Source organism: Ranitomeya imitator, chromosome 2, assembly GCF_032444005.1.
Source record: "Ranitomeya imitator isolate aRanImi1 chromosome 2, aRanImi1.pri, whole genome shotgun sequence".
NCBI lineage: Eukaryota > Metazoa > Chordata > Amphibia > Anura > Dendrobatidae > Ranitomeya > Ranitomeya imitator.
This window is the reverse complement of record NC_091283.1, coordinates 758,508,061-758,527,105: the sequence shown is the minus strand read 5'-3', so window position 1 is coordinate 758,527,105 and position 19,045 is coordinate 758,508,061. Positions and strand designations below refer to the sequence as shown.

The 19,045-nt window shown below is 43.1% G+C and overlaps 1 protein-coding gene across 2 annotated transcripts in view; it reads left to right on the top strand.

Moving 5' to 3' along the window:
* The window catches only part of PLA2G12B (phospholipase A2 group XIIB), a 42,156-nt gene extending 26,624 nt beyond the window's left edge, over nucleotides 1-15,532 (top strand). For both annotated transcript variants that reach the window (XM_069753331.1, XM_069753330.1), the window contains exons 3-4: nucleotides 7,694-7,859; nucleotides 14,730-15,532. In XM_069753331.1, the coding sequence (XP_069609432.1) occupies nucleotides 7,694-7,859; nucleotides 14,730-14,848 (285 nt within the window). In that variant the 3' untranslated portion in view covers nucleotides 14,849-15,532. The remainder of the gene's footprint in view (nucleotides 1-7,693; nucleotides 7,860-14,729) is intronic.
* Nucleotides 15,533-19,045: the final 3,513 nt, after the last annotated feature.

The window sequence follows — 19,045 nt, the reverse complement described above, 5'->3', positions numbered from 1 at the left end:
ATATTTCTCGACCGTATTTTACAGGCGGAGAAAATCGCAGCATGCTGCGTTTGTCAGCGTATTGCGCAAAAAATCCGCCAATGAAAGTCTATGGGGGCAAGAAAAATATGGATTACACACGGACCATGTGTGTGACTTGCGAGAAATATGCACCAGTGTTCTATAGAAAAGCTGGAAATTCAGTGCGGTGTACAGTAAAATCACACTGACAAGTTAGAATAGCTAAAATAAATGTCTACACATAGACATAGACATGCAAAATACTGCAGTGCGCAGGCGCCGGGCCTCTCTGACCTTTCCCGGTGCCTGCGCACTGCAGTACTTTGCTATGCCCTTAACAGGACAGACAAAGTATGCCTGCACCGGAGCTGCAGCGTGAAGACAAGAAGAGGACGTCATCGTAAGAAGATGGGAGGCCCCGGACCGCGACACCCATCGGATCTTGACCGCAGCAGGACCGCCCCTGGGTGAGTATAATCTAACCTCTTTTTCTCATCTTTCAGGATATATCGGGGGCTTATCTACAGCATTCCAGAATGCTGTAGATAAGCCCCTGATGCCGGTGGGCTTACCTCACCTTCGATTTTGGGGGTGACAGGATATATATATATTGCATCCTCACGTTGACTACGGATCACTGTTTAGGAACTTTTCTGCGTATTACGCCTGTAAAAAATGGACCGTATTTCCCTACGCTAAGTGTGACACCGGCCTTAGAAGTCCTAGAAGATTTTAGAGTTCCCGTCAAGGTTGTGTGGCGCCCCAGGGTCCTGGTCGTTACAGTAAAGTTGCTTTCCTCACGGGGAGAGTGATGTTACATTTGGAGGCAAGAAAGGATAACTGTCACCAGGTACCACAAGCATGCTACATATTCACACTCCAGGCCACAAGGGGGAGCTTTTGATCCTATTTACTAGGTGACTCCCCATATATATATATAACTGGTAGTCTGTAGGGAAAGTCAGTTCAGTTCCTGTTAGAGAAACAGAGAGGAAGGAAACAGAAAGTTGTGCTAGAGAGAGAGATTGCTAGAAGGGAGCTCATCATGAAACATCAGCTGAGGCGGAGCTGGTATGATAGGAGAATAGCTGAGCAGACGTGGGGGTCTGCAGCTCCTGGCAGCAAGAGGAAACTGAGAAGGAAAGAAGATCAGCGCAGAAAGTTCCCGACAGCCGTCTGAGGAGGATAGAGGGTTCACGGAGCTGTGCATGCCCTAAGAGCTGCAGCTCCCAAAAAGAGACACATAGAAAGCCGAATACATTGCAGTGAGTGTGCAGGAAAGCAAAACACGGGAGAGGATACCAGAAGGAGACCAGCCGTGAGCAGGCTGCCTCCTTCTGTGGCGCAGATAACCAGTAGCCGTAACACCGAGGTAGTAAGGACCTCTATGCCTTACTTCAGAGACCGGCAGGACAGCTAATTGCACTCTACCTGTCCGCACCTACACCCAGGAGGCACGGTGACACCCCACAAAGCCGGGTTATCTGTGAGACCCTATAAACAGGCTCAAGTCACCAGTCATATGGGTTTTGCCCTAGTAGTTGTCCAGAGAGAGAGAGAGAAACACCACATCTGTGAGGATCTTACGAGAGGCTTAGCAGTAAGGGACTACACCACTTCAGCGCAAGTGAAGACTATTGATTTCCACCTGGACAAGGGGACACTGGACTTACCTCCAAACCAGCCAGACCCTACCTGCCCTGTGATCTGGTGCCCTGGACTGTGGCTGCTGAAACCAACAGTAAACAAGGTAAAGAGACTGCAATCCTGTGTCCTCGTTCTTCACTGCACCTCTCACCATTCTACCATCTACACACTGGGAAGCCCTGGGGATATATTTCACCTGTGGGAAGGTATACCATCTAGCTGCCATAACATCACCCCAGCGGACCCCTTAAAGCAGCGTCGGTCACCCTGACTGAATACCACAGGTGGCGTCACAAACATAAAACTTTATTCCCTTTAAAGACCTTTCCCTTTTACACGGACATCTCAGGGCCACGGACATCCCCCTGTGAACAGCAGGACCCGGTACCGAGTACCCCACGGCCCTGGCGGGTGAATCAGTTGCTTGACTTGAGACCCCGTAGACAATCTTTTGGGGGATTTCAAGAAGGAGGTTGCAGCATGCAAACCCAAGAATATTAGTTAACTGGGGAACCATTGTAAAGGTGTTTGTCATGCAGGGGTTGAAAAACTCAGACTGCAGTAGTCATTAAGAGTGGCATTTTGTGTTGAATTTAGAGAATACACTAATTTTTACACATGATCTGTCAATGCATTTTTTTCATAGCAATAACAGCAAAATTGCAAGAAAATCATGTGCACTCTTATGAGTGAATGTAGACTATAATCAAAATTGAATGATAAAAAGATCTGCCAGCAGATAATTTCTGTCTTACAGTCTTAGCAATACAGTAGTTACCAGTCAATTATGCAGGTACGGTTCCATTAATAAATAATCTGAAAATGGAGCATCAAGACTCTGTCATTTTTAATAAACGGCCCAATTTATGCTTCTCTTTCACAAAGTCACCTTTGCATTCTCAGCATTAGATAATTATAATTCCTTTCTGTTAAATTGCATGTAAATACTCATGAATATTCATCATGGAAATACGAGATCCCTCAGCACTCTCTGCGCTGCTGTGTGAACCGTACGTTTTTATTTGATTAAAAACAGTCATAATGCTGAACAGAAACAGCCCATTAAGGCGCCGTGCACTGGGGTCAACCAGTCAGGCATAAATATTTGCTATGGGAACACTGAAATCACTAGTCACGCCAAATCACCCCAGACATCAAATAGTGTGCCGGCAATATTGTGCCCTCTACTGACTGCACACAATTGTTTATTAGCAGCTATGAATCGTGTTTTCTGCAGCATCATTTAATAAAACTAATTTAATATGCAAATGTTTACAGTAGCTAAGCTGAGCATTAGAAAGTGTTTCCAGTATTGGGGGGTAAGAACTCTTTATATAGACGAGCAGACACAGGCAGAAGAGGGTCCCTGGGTAAGGACAATATAGCGGCATTTTGCAGTCAAAAATCTCACCATAATGTCAAACTCTACCAGCTTTTTAGGTGGTAGTGGCCCCCTCCTCACCTCTTGGTCCCCTGTGTGGCTGTACAGGTCCACCTGTGTGTATATATATATCCAATAAAGGCCTTGGTTTTAAATGGAACCTTTCATCAGTTTTATAGCGTATAAACCATCACCTCTTAAAGTATGTAAATGGAGTTCCTAGAAACGCTTTATGCCCAGATAGTTACCCCTGCATACCTCTGAAAAAGTCTTTTATGTCCCGCGCTGCATGCATATTGCGTGAGCAGGTCCTATGGATGTCTCCAAATTGCTCTCAGTGCAGCCCCAATCCCTTCAAAAGCCGCCTATTCTATCTGGATGGAAGTGGATGACATGTCCTACGTCATCCACACAGTGCTCAAAGCCTTGACCCTGTGCAGTGGAATCAGAGACCTGAACCAACGTTTTTCACTCTACCCTATTGAACGGCCAGCGAGACGGTGACGTAGAAATGAAGCTGGCACCAGCACATTACATGAATTTGCTCTGCCCTAAGCTAGAGTGAAGTGTGCCTGCTAAGGCTTCTGATTCAACTGTGCAAGTGTGGAGCAGTGTGTGGATGGCATAGAAGACGTCATCCACATCCATCAAGATAGAAGAGACAACGTTTGAAGGGACTAGAGCGGCACAGTTTTCATGCAGCACGGGACATGAATAAAATACTTTTTTGCAGCTATGCAGGAGCACTTATAAGGGTATAAAAGCATTGTAGGAACCCCATTTACATGCTTTAAAAGGCATTGGGCCAAAATGAAGCATCATTTCTTTTTTTGACAATTCTCTTACATTGTGAGACATTTGTCATTGCGTATGGTCCTTTCTTCACCTGAAGATGTTATATGAGTAGAGGAATCCTGTAAAGAGGTCATAAATAAGCATTGATTAATGATGCTTCATCACCTAGATAGAAGATCTGTAAGCTTTGAATTGATTTTCCAGAAATATTGCAGGACTGAAGTGGGAAAAGTATAAGTCATTATTAAGATAGGAGGCCTGTTAAACTTTACTGATGAATGAATTATCGAATATAGCACTTTGTGTGGCTAAAGTAACAAATAGATGGGAATCGAGTCATAAAATATATCATATTTGACACCTAAGGTCAAAAGGAGATTTCACAGTGTGCAAAGAATAAGCAATAGTTTAATGTGTTCATAACATAAGAAAGAAAAGAAACAGAATCAGAACAGTCGGAGGAAAAGTATAATAGAAACACATCACCATTTCACCACAAACACATCACCACTGCATTTTTCACCCACTCCTGGTTTTGGCTTACACATACTCATGGAAAATACTGACCAAATATTGAATATGTGAATATATACAGTTGTGTTCAAAAGTTTACATACCCCAGCAGAATTTTTGCTTTCCTGGTCTTTTTTTCACAGATTATGAATGACAACACCAAAACTTTCTCCACTCATGGTTAGTGGTTGGATGAAGCCATTTATTGTCAAACTACTGTGTTTTCTCTTTTTAAATCATAGTGACAACCGCAAACATCCAAATGACCCTGATCAAAAGTTTATATACCCCATTTCTTAATACCGTGTATTGCCCCCTCTAACATCAATGACAGCTGGAAGTCTTTTGTGGTATTTGTGGATGAGGTTCTTTATTTTCTCAGATGGTGAAGCTGCCCACTCTTCTTGCCGAAAAGCCTCCAGTTCCTGTAAATTCCTGGGCTGTCTAGCATGAACTGCACACTTGAGATCTCCCCAGAGTGGCTCAATGATATTGAGGTCAGGAGACTGAGATGGCCACTCCAGAACATATACTTTGTTCTGCTGTAGCCAATAACAGGTTGACTTGGCCTTGTGTTTTGGATCGTTGTCATGTTGGAACGTCCAAGTACGTCCCATGCGCAGCTTCTGGGCTGATGAGTGCAAATTTGCCTCCAGTATTTGCTGATAATGTGCTGCATTCACCTTTCCTTCAACTTTGACTAAGTTTCCTGTGCCTTTGTAGCTCACACATCCCCAAAACATCAGTGATCCACCTCTGTGCTTTACAGTAGGAATGGTATTCCTTTCATCATAGGCCTTGTTGACCTCTCTCCAAATGTAATGTTTATGGTTGCAGCCAAAATGTTCAATTTTGGGCTCATCGCTCCAAATTACCTTGTTCCAGAAGTTTTGAGGCGTGTCTCTCTGCTGTTTTGCGTTTTGTAGGTGAGATACTTTGTGGCACTTGCGCAATAATGGCTTTCTTCTGGCGACTCGACCATGCAGCCCATTTTTCTTCAAGTGCCTCCTTATTGTGCATCTTGAAACAGCCTCACCGCTAGTTTTCAGAGAGTCCTGTATTTCAGCTGATGTTATTCGTGGTTTTTTTTTTTTGCATCCCGAACAATTTTTCTGGCAGTTGTGGATGACATAGTTGGTCTACCTGACCGTGGTTTTGTTTTTACAGAGCCCCTAATTTTCCATTTGTTAATCACAGTTTGAACGCTTCTGACTGGCATTATCAATTCCTTGGATATCTTTTTGTATCCCTTTCCTGTTTTATACAGTTCAACTACTTTTCCCGTAGATTCATTAACAATTCCTTTGCTTTCTCCATGACTCACAATCCAGAAACGTCAGTGACTGGATGAAATATGCAAGAGTCTGTCTGGATCCTAGAAACTCACTCCGCTTTTATGCACACGCACTGATGACAAGCAAACAGGTCACAGGTGAGGATGTTACCTTTAGTAGCCATTCAAACCCATTTGTGTCAACTTCTGTGCATGTTATCAGGCCCAAATCACCAGGGTATGTGAACTTTTGATCAGGGTCATTTGGATGTTTTTGATTTAAATAGAGAAAACACAGTAAGTAGTATGACAATAAATGGCTTCACCCAACCACTAACCATGAGTGGAGAAAACGTTTTGGTGTTATCATTCATATTCTCTGAAAAAGGCCAAGAAAGGAAAAATTCTGCCGGGGTATGTAAACTTTTGAGCACAACTGTATATATTATAGAATGTTAGAGTTGGGAGGGAGGTAATCCAAGGTAATCATGTCCAACCCCCTGCTCAATGCAGGATTGACTAAACCATCTCAGACAGGTGTCTGTCCAGCCTCTGTTTGAAGACTTCCATTGAAGCAGACCTCACCACCTCTCGTGGCAGCCTGTTCCACTCATTGATTACCCTCACTGTCAAAAAGGTTTTTCTAATATCTAATCTGATTCTTCTCAGTTTTATTCCATTGCTTCTCATGTTTTCTTGTGAAAATGAGAATAATGATGATCCCTCTACACTGTGACATCCCTTCAGATATTTGCAGACAGATAATAAGTCTCCTCTTAGCCTTCTTTTTTTGCAAGCTAAAGATTCCCAAAACCTTAACCGTTCCTCATAGGAAATAGTTTACAGTCCGCTCACCATCCTGGTAACTCTTCTCTGAACTTGCTCCAGTTTTTCAATTTATTTTTTTAAAATGTGATGCCCTGAACTGGATACGGTATTCCAGATGAAGCCTGACCAAGGAGGAGTGGAGGGGGATAATTACTTCACGTGGTCTAGACTTTATGCTTCTTTTAATACATCCTAGAACTGCATTTGCTTTATTTGCTGCAGCATCACACTGTTGACTCATGTGCAGTCTGTAATCTATTAGTATACCCAAGTCCTTTTCACACGTGCTGTTGCTTAGTTCTATTCCTCTCATTCTATAGATGTAAGTTTTGTTTTTCTTGCCCAGATGTAGAATCTTGCATTTCTCACTGTTAAATACCATTCTATTAGTCACTGCCCATTGTTCAAGACAGAGCCTTGTGGTACCCCACTTGAAACTCTTCTCCAATCGGATGAGCAACCATTTATCATCGCTCTTTGAGCCAGTTATGAATCCACCTAACCATAGCCTTGTAAATCCCATACTTTGTCATTTTTTTCAATAAGGATAGTTTGAGATACTTAATCAAATGCTTTGCTGAAGTCAATATATACTAGATCTACCACCTTTCCCTGATCCACCCAGTCAGTGATTCCATCATAGATGGAAATTGGCTTAGTCTGGCATGACATGTTTGCTACAAATCCATGCTAGCTCTGGTGAATTACTGTATTCTTATCTAAGTGCTCATATACATGCTGTTTAATAATGTGTTCAAATATCTTTCCTGTTATAGAAGTAAGGCTCACTGGCCTCTAATTTCCTGGCTCTGTCTTCTTTCCTTTTTTGAAGATAGGGACAACATTTGCCCTTCTCCAATCTTCTGGGACTTCTCCTGTTTTCCAGGATTTTCAAAGATTCTGGCTAAGGGTTCTGCAATTTTCTCTGCTAACTTTCAGTACCCTGGGAGATAATTAATCTGCACCTGGAGCTATAAATTCATTTAAATTAGATAGTGAGGGAACACTTAGCTATTTATAGAGTGAATTCTTTTATTCGTTCGCTGCCACCATGAAGTTCGGTTGATGCTGCATTTGCTTTCTTAGAGAACACAGATGCAATATAGGAATTTAAAAGTTCAGCCTTCAGGTCTCCACTCTGGTTAGCAGATAGGGAAATTCTTTATTAACTTAGAACTCCCTAACAGGGTATTTGAAACAACAACAAAAATGTTAGCCAGAAAGGACTTTAAAGCTCTGTTTCTTGCTCTATACAGTTGGATATGGGCATCCCAGCTATGACAAAGTGCTGTAACCAGCTGGATATCTGTTATGATACCTGTGGGGCAAACAAGTACCGCTGTGATGCAAAGTTCCGCTGGTGTCTACACTCCATCTGTTCAGACCTGAAGAAAAGTCTGGGTTTTGTATCCAAAGTTGAAGGTAAGAGCTACTTTATCTTTTGTTATATCCAAGCAATAAATATTTTATTAAACATACAGCAGTTTTTATTTTAAATGTACCATGTTTTGTTAATTAAACTCAAATGGTAATTTCTCTCATATTTCCTATAATAAACTAGTTGTAAATTTTGTTAAGAATACTAATAGTTTGTAATAATAATCTACTATATAATTGTCTAAGGGTCACTTCCGTCTTTCTGTCTGTCCTTCTCTCACGGTTATTCATTCGCTGATTGGTCTCGCCAGCTGCCTGTCATGGCTGCCGTGACCAATCAGCGACAGGCACAGTCCGGAAGAAAATGGCCGCTCCTTACTCCCCGCAGTCGGTGCCTGTCGCCCACATACTCCCCTCCGGTCACCGCTAACACAGGGTTAATGCCGGCGGTAACGGACCGCGTTATGCCGCGAGTAACGCACTCTGTTACCGCCGCTATTAACCCTGTGTGTCCCCAACTTTTTACTATTGATGCTGCATATGCAGCATCAATAGTAAAACGATCTAATGTTAAAAATAATAATAATAGAAAAAAAAAAACCTTATTCTCACCTTCCGCCGTCACGTCCTCTCCTCAGCACTGCAAGCGGCAGGTTCTGCTTCCAAAGATGCTATGGGAGAAGGACCTTCCATGACGTCACGGTCATGTGACCGCAACGTCATGGAAGGTCCTGCGCTCATACCAATCCTGGGACCGGACACCGCACACAAGCGCCGGAACTACAACGGGCTCTTCGGATTGTGAGTATGTTTCTTTTTTATTTTTTAACCTGTTACATACGTGACTGAGCAATATACTACCTGGCTGGGCAATATACTACGTGTCTGTGCTGTATACTACGTGACTGGGCAATATACTATGTGGCTCTGTGCTGTATATTACGTGGCTGTGCAATATACTACATGACTGGGCAATATACTACGTGACTGGGCAATATACTACGTGTCTGGGCAATATACTACGTGGTTGGGCAATATTCTACGTGGCTGGGCAATATTCTACGTGACTGGGCAATAGTCTACGTGGCTGGGCAATGTTCTACGTGACTGGGCAATATATTACGTGGCTGGGCAATATACTACATGGCTGGGCAATATAGTATGTGGCTGGGAAATATTCTACGTGGCTGGGAAATATGCTACGTGGCTGGCCAATATACTACATGACTGGGCAATATACTACGTGGCTGGGCAATATAGTACGTGGCTGGGCAATATAGTACGTGGCTGGGCAATATACTACGAGGACATGCATATTCTAGAATACCCGATGCGTTAGAATCGGGCCACCATCTACTACTAAATAAGAATCCATTAGAAACTCATCATGTACCAACAAACCACGGTCAGGCTATTATTATCTGTGCTTCCAATGGCCATAATAACAATATAAAAGTCTGGTAATTACAATTACACTCAACATTCAAATACCAATACCAAAAAGGAAAAGTCATGGAATTATGGAAATCACAGGACCGATAGACATGTAAATGGTATTGAAATGATGACCAAATGGAAACTAAATTTTCTTGATTTTTTTTCAATATCCAGTATGACTGCCATGTGCAAAAATACACACACTTCCTTGGCAAGTCATCAATGAACTTATTGAAGTTAATTAGCCACTTTTCCCTCTTCCAATAAAAAATTAAATTCATTTTCAGCTGTATTCCTGCCACCAATTCATTACTAGTGATGAGTGAATATACTCGTTACTCGTGATTTCTCGAGCACGCTCAGGGGTCCTCAGAGTATTTTTTAGTGCTCAGAGATTTAGTTTTCCTCACCTCATCTGAATGATTTACATCTCTTAGCCAGCTTGACTACATGTGGGGATTCCCTAGCAACCAGGCAACCCCCACATGTACTTATGCTGGCTAACAGATGTAAATCATTCAGTTGCGGCATTGAAAACTAAATCTCCAAGCACTAAAAAAGGACACCCGAGCATGCTCGAGAAATCTCGATTAACGAGTATATTCGCTCATCACTATTCATTACCAGTCACTCTCCTGCGTACTCAACCCCCTACGCTCAGTGTGCTCCCCCGTTCTCCAAGTTCTTTATAGTTACATGCCCCCCATCAATTCATCATAAATTCCATATCTTAAATCAAGGCACACAAGGTACATTACTTTGGTTGTGGAACCAGTGGTATGTCAATTTCTACAAAACATCCCATGAGGCATTTTTCAACACAATGCCAGGCCTCATGTTGCCAGTGCTACTGTGAGCAGCCTGCTTGGCATAGACATGCAACCATGGTCCGCAGCATCTCCGGACGTTGATGTGACATTGAGCACTTCAGGAATGTCATTGGAAAGGGAGCTGCCAGTAGTGGATCTTGATGACTTGCCCAAGTGCATTCAGCGTACAATCATTAATAACCTCACTGAGAGCAGCCAAAGTGTGTAAGTGCACACTTGATACTGGATAAATGAAAATGTTTTAAAAAATTTGTTTACATGTTTTCATTATTTTCACATCATTAACATGTGCAGCGATCTTATGATTTCCATAATTCCACAAATTTTCTTTCTTGGTGTTGCAATTTCAATGTTGAGGAGTATAATTGTTCTGGCTGATAACAACAGCCCGTGGGAATGTTTGAGTGTACATAATCTACTGTAAGTCATGGCTAGATTGTATTGCTTATGGAGGTGTAGAAAGGGAAGAGACGACATGAAAAGACAAGACTATCACTACTCTACCCTATCGGTTTGCTGAGATATAGATATGCAGACATATATTGCTACGATGCAGAGTGTCTTTACCATTCGGAGCAACAAGAAAAAAATCCTTTAGACCTCCATAAACATTAGACAAATGTTGGCTGAATTCAACGATATCAACGGGTTCAGATGATGGTTTAATATAGATGGGGTCAGTCGTCTAACGGTCGAGAGAGGTGTTGATCGGACATGTGCAATTTCGCAGCGAACGCTCGTGTGTATGGGAGTGTCAGCTGAGATGGCAACATTTTTGCAGCAATTTGTTTAATTACTGCAAAAAGATGTATTTTGCTGGAATTATGGTAAAATACACTTTGGCTGCAAACGTATAGGGAATAAATGGAGACACTTCTTGAGCCAGAATGTTTAAGATGAGCTGCACACCTAAAAGCTGACAGTTTCTTGCTGCCATGTTAATTTTCTGGAGATATAATTTGGCTGCAAAAACAGCTGAATAGCCAACATGTCATATGCAAGTTACAGGTAACTTAAATTGAAGCCCTTAAGGGCAACTTTATATGTGGGGTGACCGTAGTTTGCAGCATAAAATGTGTCACAATTGACAATCATTAGATGTAATACTCAACTCTTAATACTGATATCTTAACTTCATTAACGTCTAGATTTTAGTCTAGGGGGTGTTTATTAACCAACAAGTCACCTTGGGCAACCATAAATATTATTAATGCCTATTAGTTATCCCATACATCTATTACAATTCAATTACAAAGGAGCTGTCCATCACTAGAGATGAGCGAATTTGCTCGGGTTCCCTCTTATTCGGCACGCTGCAGAGGGAACCCGGCTTCCTGGATCGTGCTGGCCGATCAGTGCCGCAGCTGCATGTGTCTCAGTCACAGCACATGCATGTGCAACACCAGCTAGGGCCGTGGGGTACTCAGAACTGGGTCTGACAGCTCTTAAAGGGGCGGTCACGGCAGCAATGACCCGGTCCGTGGCCCTGGGTGCGCAATAAAAGGGATAAGGGAAATGTTTGTAGGGGATTATTCGTGACGCCACCTGTGGTGTTCGGCTAGAGATTGACTATGCTGAGTAAAAGGACCGCTGAGGCCGGTGGTGTTGCAGCGGAGATGGTTTGACTCCCCACAGGTGGAGCAGGCACCAGGGTTACCAGAACGATCTATGAGGGGTTGTGGACATTGGGTGCAAGAATAATTGGAGGACACAGGAACTGTAGTTTCTTTACCTTTAACTGTAGGTGCAGTCCAGAGTACAGATAACAGGTGGTATTGGAGATCCGGGCAGCCTGGAAGTAGTTCAGAATTCCCCTAGCCAGGTAGGGTTGGAGGCCTCCCTACTGCGCTGCTCTTTGGGTTCCTGATGCTTGTAGTTCTCCTCCAGTCCCTCTCTGTCTGTTCACTTAGTGAAACGCTACCCGCATGGCAGGCAGCTTGAGCCTTTTCGAGGTGTCACTCCCTCATGGTGACTCTGGGCTGATATGCGGCTGTGCCTTTCGTGTGTCAGTTGTGGCCAGGAGACCTGCAATCTCCTTTCCTCTGGATTTGGCTGCGGGACATGTAGTTTCCACACAACCACGGACTCCGATGTCCGCTCTGTTGCGCTCAATCCTGGGGTGAGCTCAGTCGCAGCTCGACTCCCAGGCTCTCCCTCACTCTCACACTGAACTCACTAACCCCACCTCCAGGCCAGAACTTATGGGGAATCTACCCTGAAACAGGGTTTGGCGCTCCCCCTTCTGGTTTGGAGTCAGGAAAGGTGTTGTATGCCAGTGTACCTGCTAAGGGAATCCCTTTGTGCTTTCAGGCATGGCATCACCCCCTGTGAGGGAGGCAATGCCACTTTGGCAACCGGACTCCTGGGGTGCCATACATGGAGAACCTGTGTGTTGGGCTCTCCATTTATGTGTCGTGACTGTGACACAGCTGTGACACATACAGCTGTGGCACCGATCAGCTGATCGGCCAGCGTGATACAGGCAGCCGGGTTCCCTCTGCAGCTTGCAGAATAAGAGGGTACCCGAGCAAATTTGCTCATCTCTATCCACCACTTCTATGCTGATGACCATTTCTTACGAAAAGTCATGGATATAATATAATTGGGAATACGACACCTGACACCTCAACACCAATCATTTATCCCTAATAAGAGGTGAAGTACAGATCTGATGCGGGCATTGAACAGTGTACATGGTTGTGGTGTTCTGCTCTGTACATGGTTTACATCTGGTCACCACTGGAGGTGATAACAGCTGATTAGTAAAGGCCCCTTCACATATAGGCTACGTTCACATTAGCGTTGCGCCGCCCTGCGTCGGCGACGCAACGCGCGACGCATGTTAAAACGCGCGCAAACGCGCGCAAAAACGCGCGCGTTTTGCGACGCGTGCGTCGTTTTTGACGAAAATCGGACGCACAGAAAATGCAACTTGTTGCATTTTCTTGCGTCCGACGCTAGCGTCGGAAACGACGCACGTGGCGAAAAACGCCACCCAAAAAACGCACGAGTCCCCTATGTTAAACATAGGGGCGCGTCGCCGCTGCGTCGCCGACGCAACAGCGGCGCAACGCTAAAGTGAACGTAGCCTAAGCGACGCTGCAGCGATACCGACAACGATCCGGATCGCTGCAGCGTCGCTGTTTGGTCGCTGGAGAGCTGTCACACAGACAGCTCTCCAGCGACCAACGATGCCGGTAACCAGGGTAAACATCGGGTAACTAAGCGCAGGGCCGCGCTTAGTAACCCGATGTTTACCCTGGTTACCATCCTAAAAGTAAAAAAAAACAAACACTACATACTTACCTACAGCTGTCTGTCCTCCAGCGCTGCACTCTGCTTCTCTGCTCTCCTCCTGTACTGGCTGTGAGCCAGAAAGCACAGCGGTGACGTCACCGCTCTGCTTTCCGGCTCACAGACAGTACAGGAGGAGTGAAGGGCACAGCGCTGGAGGACAGACAGCTGTAGGTAAGTATCTAGTGTTTGTTTTTTTTTACTTTTAGCATGGTAACCAGGGTAAACATCGGGTTACTAAGCGCGGCCCTGCGCTTAGTTACCCGATGTTTACCCTGGTTACCAGTGAAGACATCGCTGGATCGGTGTCACACACGCCGATCCAGCGATGTCTCCAAGGAGTCCAGCGACGAAATAAAGTTCTGGACTTTATTCAGCGACCAACGATCTCCCAGCAGGGGCCTGATCGTTGGTCGCTGTCACACAGAACGATTTCATTAACGATATCGTTGCTACGTCACAAATAGCAACGATATCGTTAACAATATCGTTATGTGTGAAGGTACCTTAAGAGTAGCACATGTTGGACCCCCACCAATCGTGAGGATAGTTCACCAATATAAAAGTTGCAGAAACCCTTTGACCCACTCCAGGTGGTGTGAAATACAAAAATAGCTTAGGGGTTTGTTTTTAAGTGATCATCAAAATATTCAGGTATTAGAGTGGGGACAAGTTTTCAGAAGATGCATAAGTGCTTTCTTCCTCTTGGCTTGTGTCCTTTGGGATAGGATAAGTGTATGAATACATTCCTAACTACAGAAAGGAGGATCAGAAATTTTTTAGGTGACCCTGAATACAGGTATACTGAATTTTGACTACTTGAAGCCACTTTTAGATAGTTTTGCTCTATTGTTTTATGACTGCATTCAGTAAGTGCCTAAACAACCCCTAGTAGCAGGTACTGGTGTTTGAACTGTATCATTTAACCATCTGTAATCATTAAACATCTTAACTAGGAAATTGGAGCTCTGTATCAGAAAATGAAACATTTTTTAAGCCTATTTATATGAACTTAGAAAAAATAAAATGGCGTTCTTGAGTAGACATCTTTAAAAGTACATTTACAATGCACGATATGTCTCATTAAATTGCCCCATAAAAGTAACGTCAATAGTTGTGAAATAATTTTGCTATGCAAGTGCGCCCTGATTCACACTATTTCACAAATATATCAGATTTACCTGCAAAAAGTTGATTTACTTTGTAATTGCATTGTATTATTGATCCAGTTTTAGGACTAAAAAGCACCCAAAGAACTATCCAATCAATACATTTGCAAAAATAATCAAGAAAAGCTCGGACATAATAAATAACCAATAGTATGTGCAAATTAACTGTATTTTTTTCCTTGTAGCCTGTGAGTCAATGGCTGACACAGTATTTAACACTGTCTGGACCTTGGGATGTAGACCTTTCATGAATAGTCAACGATCATCCTGTATCTGCAATGAGGAGGAACGAGAGGAACTATAAGAACATTAGCAGCTTCAAACATAGAAGTTTACTGTGGTTCAAGGATTTGTGAACAAAGGAGAGACATCACAACTCTGTGCCGGTATTCTCTGTGGAACATTATACCACCACTAAGAGAAGTTACTCAGCTTATTTGTATGTTAAGTTGCATCTAGTCATCAGGCTGCTAAGAGAAAACCTTAAAGGCCAGTTAATTCCAAATTCTAGGATGGCTTTAGGAGTTGTCATGACCAGTAAGGAAAGCAGAATGTCAAGACACCCATTTACCTAATTTCCTTCTGTAGATCTATTTATTGTGACATTTTATGCTGGATATCCCAAGGAACTATGCAGAATATTTAAAAAAATAAAAAAAGTTGGTATGACTTAGACAGCTAGAGACATGATAATCTCTAGTAGGCAGTACCAGGCTCATGTCCCAACACAATGTTTCATCAAGGAGTGGAGGCAAGAATAATAGCGAGTTTTACCATGATTAGTAATTTTCATCTAATATTTTGTAACTCAGACCCCCCATTATACCCATAAAAAGATCAAGCTTATGCTGTTCGGTGATGAATACCAGCTACAGCGACTTTTTGAAACTGAGGCACTTCCATCTCCTACTTGTAAATGTGGTCTATGCCTATGTTTGATCTCATTTTAACGCACCTGGCTGAATCAATAAAAATATTATAAAATGTGTTTTTATATTCATTCTATATTTTTATTAGACAAACACAATCTAATGTTTAAAGAGGTTGTGTACCAGAGATAACTGCTGTTCAGATGAAAGCTGTTGTGGAGATTAGCTCGCTTATCACACTCTCAGGGACAAAGCTGATTTTGCCCAAGAAACATTTCCATTGGCTATACATCTCCTATAGAGGCCATGAATTACACAGATGACTCAAGTCTGCCAGAGTGAGAACCTTTATGCATAACTCAAGCAGAATACTCTGCTTTATGACGTACATGTGCTCTAACAGGGCATGCATAGATCATGTCTTTGCGATACAAAATAGAAATTGTACCATATATAGCAAATGGATAAAAATTAACCTTTATTAGGTCTAGTCTAAAAAGCCTCAATGGCACATATACCAAAAGGAAAAAAAAAAAAAAAACATATAAAGACAAACAGGAACCAAAAAGTGCTGAGTGCCCTATAACCTACACAGAATGGGGAAACAAGACAAGACTAACAACAGATACAGCTACCAGACTGCACTAACTGTCACTACCAATCCACCATTGTTACCCTATGATCACAAAAGCAAATAATAGGATCATAATCTGAGGGCCAACAATTGTATACCAAAATATGGGTATTTAGACAACGGATATGCCTAAGGTAGGATAAACCTCCTCACAACCTTGTCTACTAAAGCCCCAAAACAGCTCTCTCTGTTTCTTGTCACTGAACTGTTTTTGGAAAATAAAGATACTTGGGCTATATGTACCAAATATTGTCAAAATCACATAACGTATAAATATGATACATACCCGTAGAAACTAAACCTATGGATTGGTGTCAGTGCAATATAGCAAACTATCCTAAAAACATCTCCAGATGCTACCAAAAATAGTCATAAATACCCATCTATCTATCCAGGATACACATAACTCATTTCAACATATGCATGAGTGTTCCCTGATGGGTTAAACTATGGCAGCTTTCAGGGTTAATGACAGTGGGATATATTGACTCCAAGACGCTGCGATGCATAGAGCTGAATGAACAGAACCAAAACATATATTGGGTGGATCTCACCGCCTGTTCAGCTCTGCCATCGCAAGCCGTCCACCTCTCGCCATCCACCTCATACCAGACCCTGGTGTGGAGATGCAATGCTGCAAAGCGGCGTCTCCCGACGCGTTTCTTCACTCAAAGATTCATCAGGGGAGAAATGCTGCTGCCATTGCAGGTCTCTCCCTTCTGTGTAATTTGTAAATTCGGCTCGGTGCCGCGCTACAATTAGCTCCGCCCCCTGGCATGTGACGCGCACACCGGGCTTCCCCCTGCATTGCCGGACAGCTGGAGGCGTTCTCCTGCTTCATGACACACCAGGAATCCCTGCTCAGCGGCGCATGCGCACCACCGTAACAGGGGCAGTTATCACCTTACATGTATAAGCAGGCTCCTGCCAGACATTGTTAAAGAAGAGAAATTGGACGCAAATGCATGCGTTCATGCTATTTAGTCCCCTAAGGTGTCCGTTCATATATGCAGCCCTAGTTCAATTCACCCTAGATTATGCCGCCCCAAAGAGATGGACGCCTTACTAACAGGAAAAGTGGTGAAATCACCCATCCTGTTCACCAATTGGCATGATTCATAGATATCCCAGCATTTTCTATGACTAAATGTCGCGGAGGACCAGGAAAACTAACCTAAATAAGAGACCTATTATTTTACAGTACTTTCAATACCTTTTCAATACCTTTTTAAATACTTTAGGGAGCAAGCAAGGACGAGAGGGATAATGTAAACCCAATTTTCACCCTGTATAGACAGACTAAAATAAAATGAAAAAAATGAAAAAAAAAAAAAACAGAAAAAAGAAACCAAATATTCTCAAAGCAATTGTTTAGTTGAGTTTAGAGTAATCAAAGGAGGGAATTGCCATATGCGGGGCACCACATTCCATCACCTCCCCCAAACGTGGGAAACGGTGACCCTATGGATACCCTACCGTCGTGTACCTACCCTCCTTACCCTACCTACCGCGGAGGTTGGCACCCTAAAAGAGCCCTGCGCATGTGGCGCCCCCACTCAACGTCGACTGTCCCAAAATACCTTTCCCTATAAAGCCCTCATTCCTACATAGGATAGCTAGAGCAAGATAGAGAATAGGTGTATTCGAAATTACTTTAAATGTCTTATCAAAACGAGGGTGGGTAAGGATTAAAATAGATTATCCCTATGATATATCTCTACCTCTCGCGGGGGTTGGCACCCTAAAACCTTCGCACAAGGCGCCCCCACTCCACGACGACTAGCCCTAATGTTTACCCCTATCAAATTTGAAATTCCAGGGATGTAGGGTGCAGAACAAAGACAATGTGACAATAGGTATTACAAAAAACAACTATATGATTGTGTCTCATTCAGCCCTAATAGTTGTACCGTCCTAAGCATGAAAATCCACCTAGTTTCCTTTTGGAGTATTAACTTATCCCAATCTCCACCTCTTTGTGGAGGCACTATCTTGTCGATACCAATAAAGTGGATTCTTTGGGGGTTGCCCTGATGAAATGCATTCATGTGGGATGCCACTGGGGTCTCTCGCTTGTTAGCAATATCACGAAGGTGTTCACCAACCCTCTTGCGAAATTCTCTTTTTGTCTTACCCACATATTCAAGGCCACATTCGCACGTGGCTTTGTAGATGACCCCTTTGGTACGACAATTAATAAAATGCTGAATTGTATATACAGTGCCTGTGATATTCCCTATAAAGCTTTTTGCAGATTGAATGGAGGCACAACTTTTACAGCTCCCACATCTGTAACAGCCCTTTATCTGGTTTGTTGTTAAACCCGAGCCGCTGCAAGGGTCAAAATGGCTGTGGACCAGTCTATCACGTAGGGATTTCCCCCTTCTATAGGTGATTTGAGGTATTGGTGGGACATATTTCTTTATGTCTCTATCCATGTGTAAAATTGGCCAGTGTCTCTGGAAAATTTCTCTAATCTGGTTTGCTCCGTTGGAATACCTGGTGATAAAGCGTATGGTATTTTCTTCATCAGACTTAGGTTTAGATGTCAATAAGTCTTTCCTTTCCTTTCTCAATGATTCTTTATACGCTCTATTCAGTACACCCTCTGGATAGCCCCTTTCTAAGAACCGATTTTTTAGGTCCCTGGCTTGTTTCTGGAACATATCTTTGTTTGAGCAATTTCTGCGTACTCTAAAATATTGTCCCTTAGGGATGCCTCTCTTCAAAGGAGCGGGGTGACTGCTTTCCCACCTGAGGAGAGAGTTCGTGGCTGTGTCCTTTCTGTGTGTACTTGTGATCAATTCACCATTGGGACGTCTATCGATGCGTATATCCAAGAATGCCAAACTGGTGGTACTTGCTTCATAAGTGAAGCGGAGACCCAAATCATTGATATTGAGCCCCTCAACAAAATTCCCAAACTCAGTGGTTCCTCCTTTCCAAATCACAAACACGTCATCGATATACCTCAGCCACAGAACTATTCTCTCCTCAG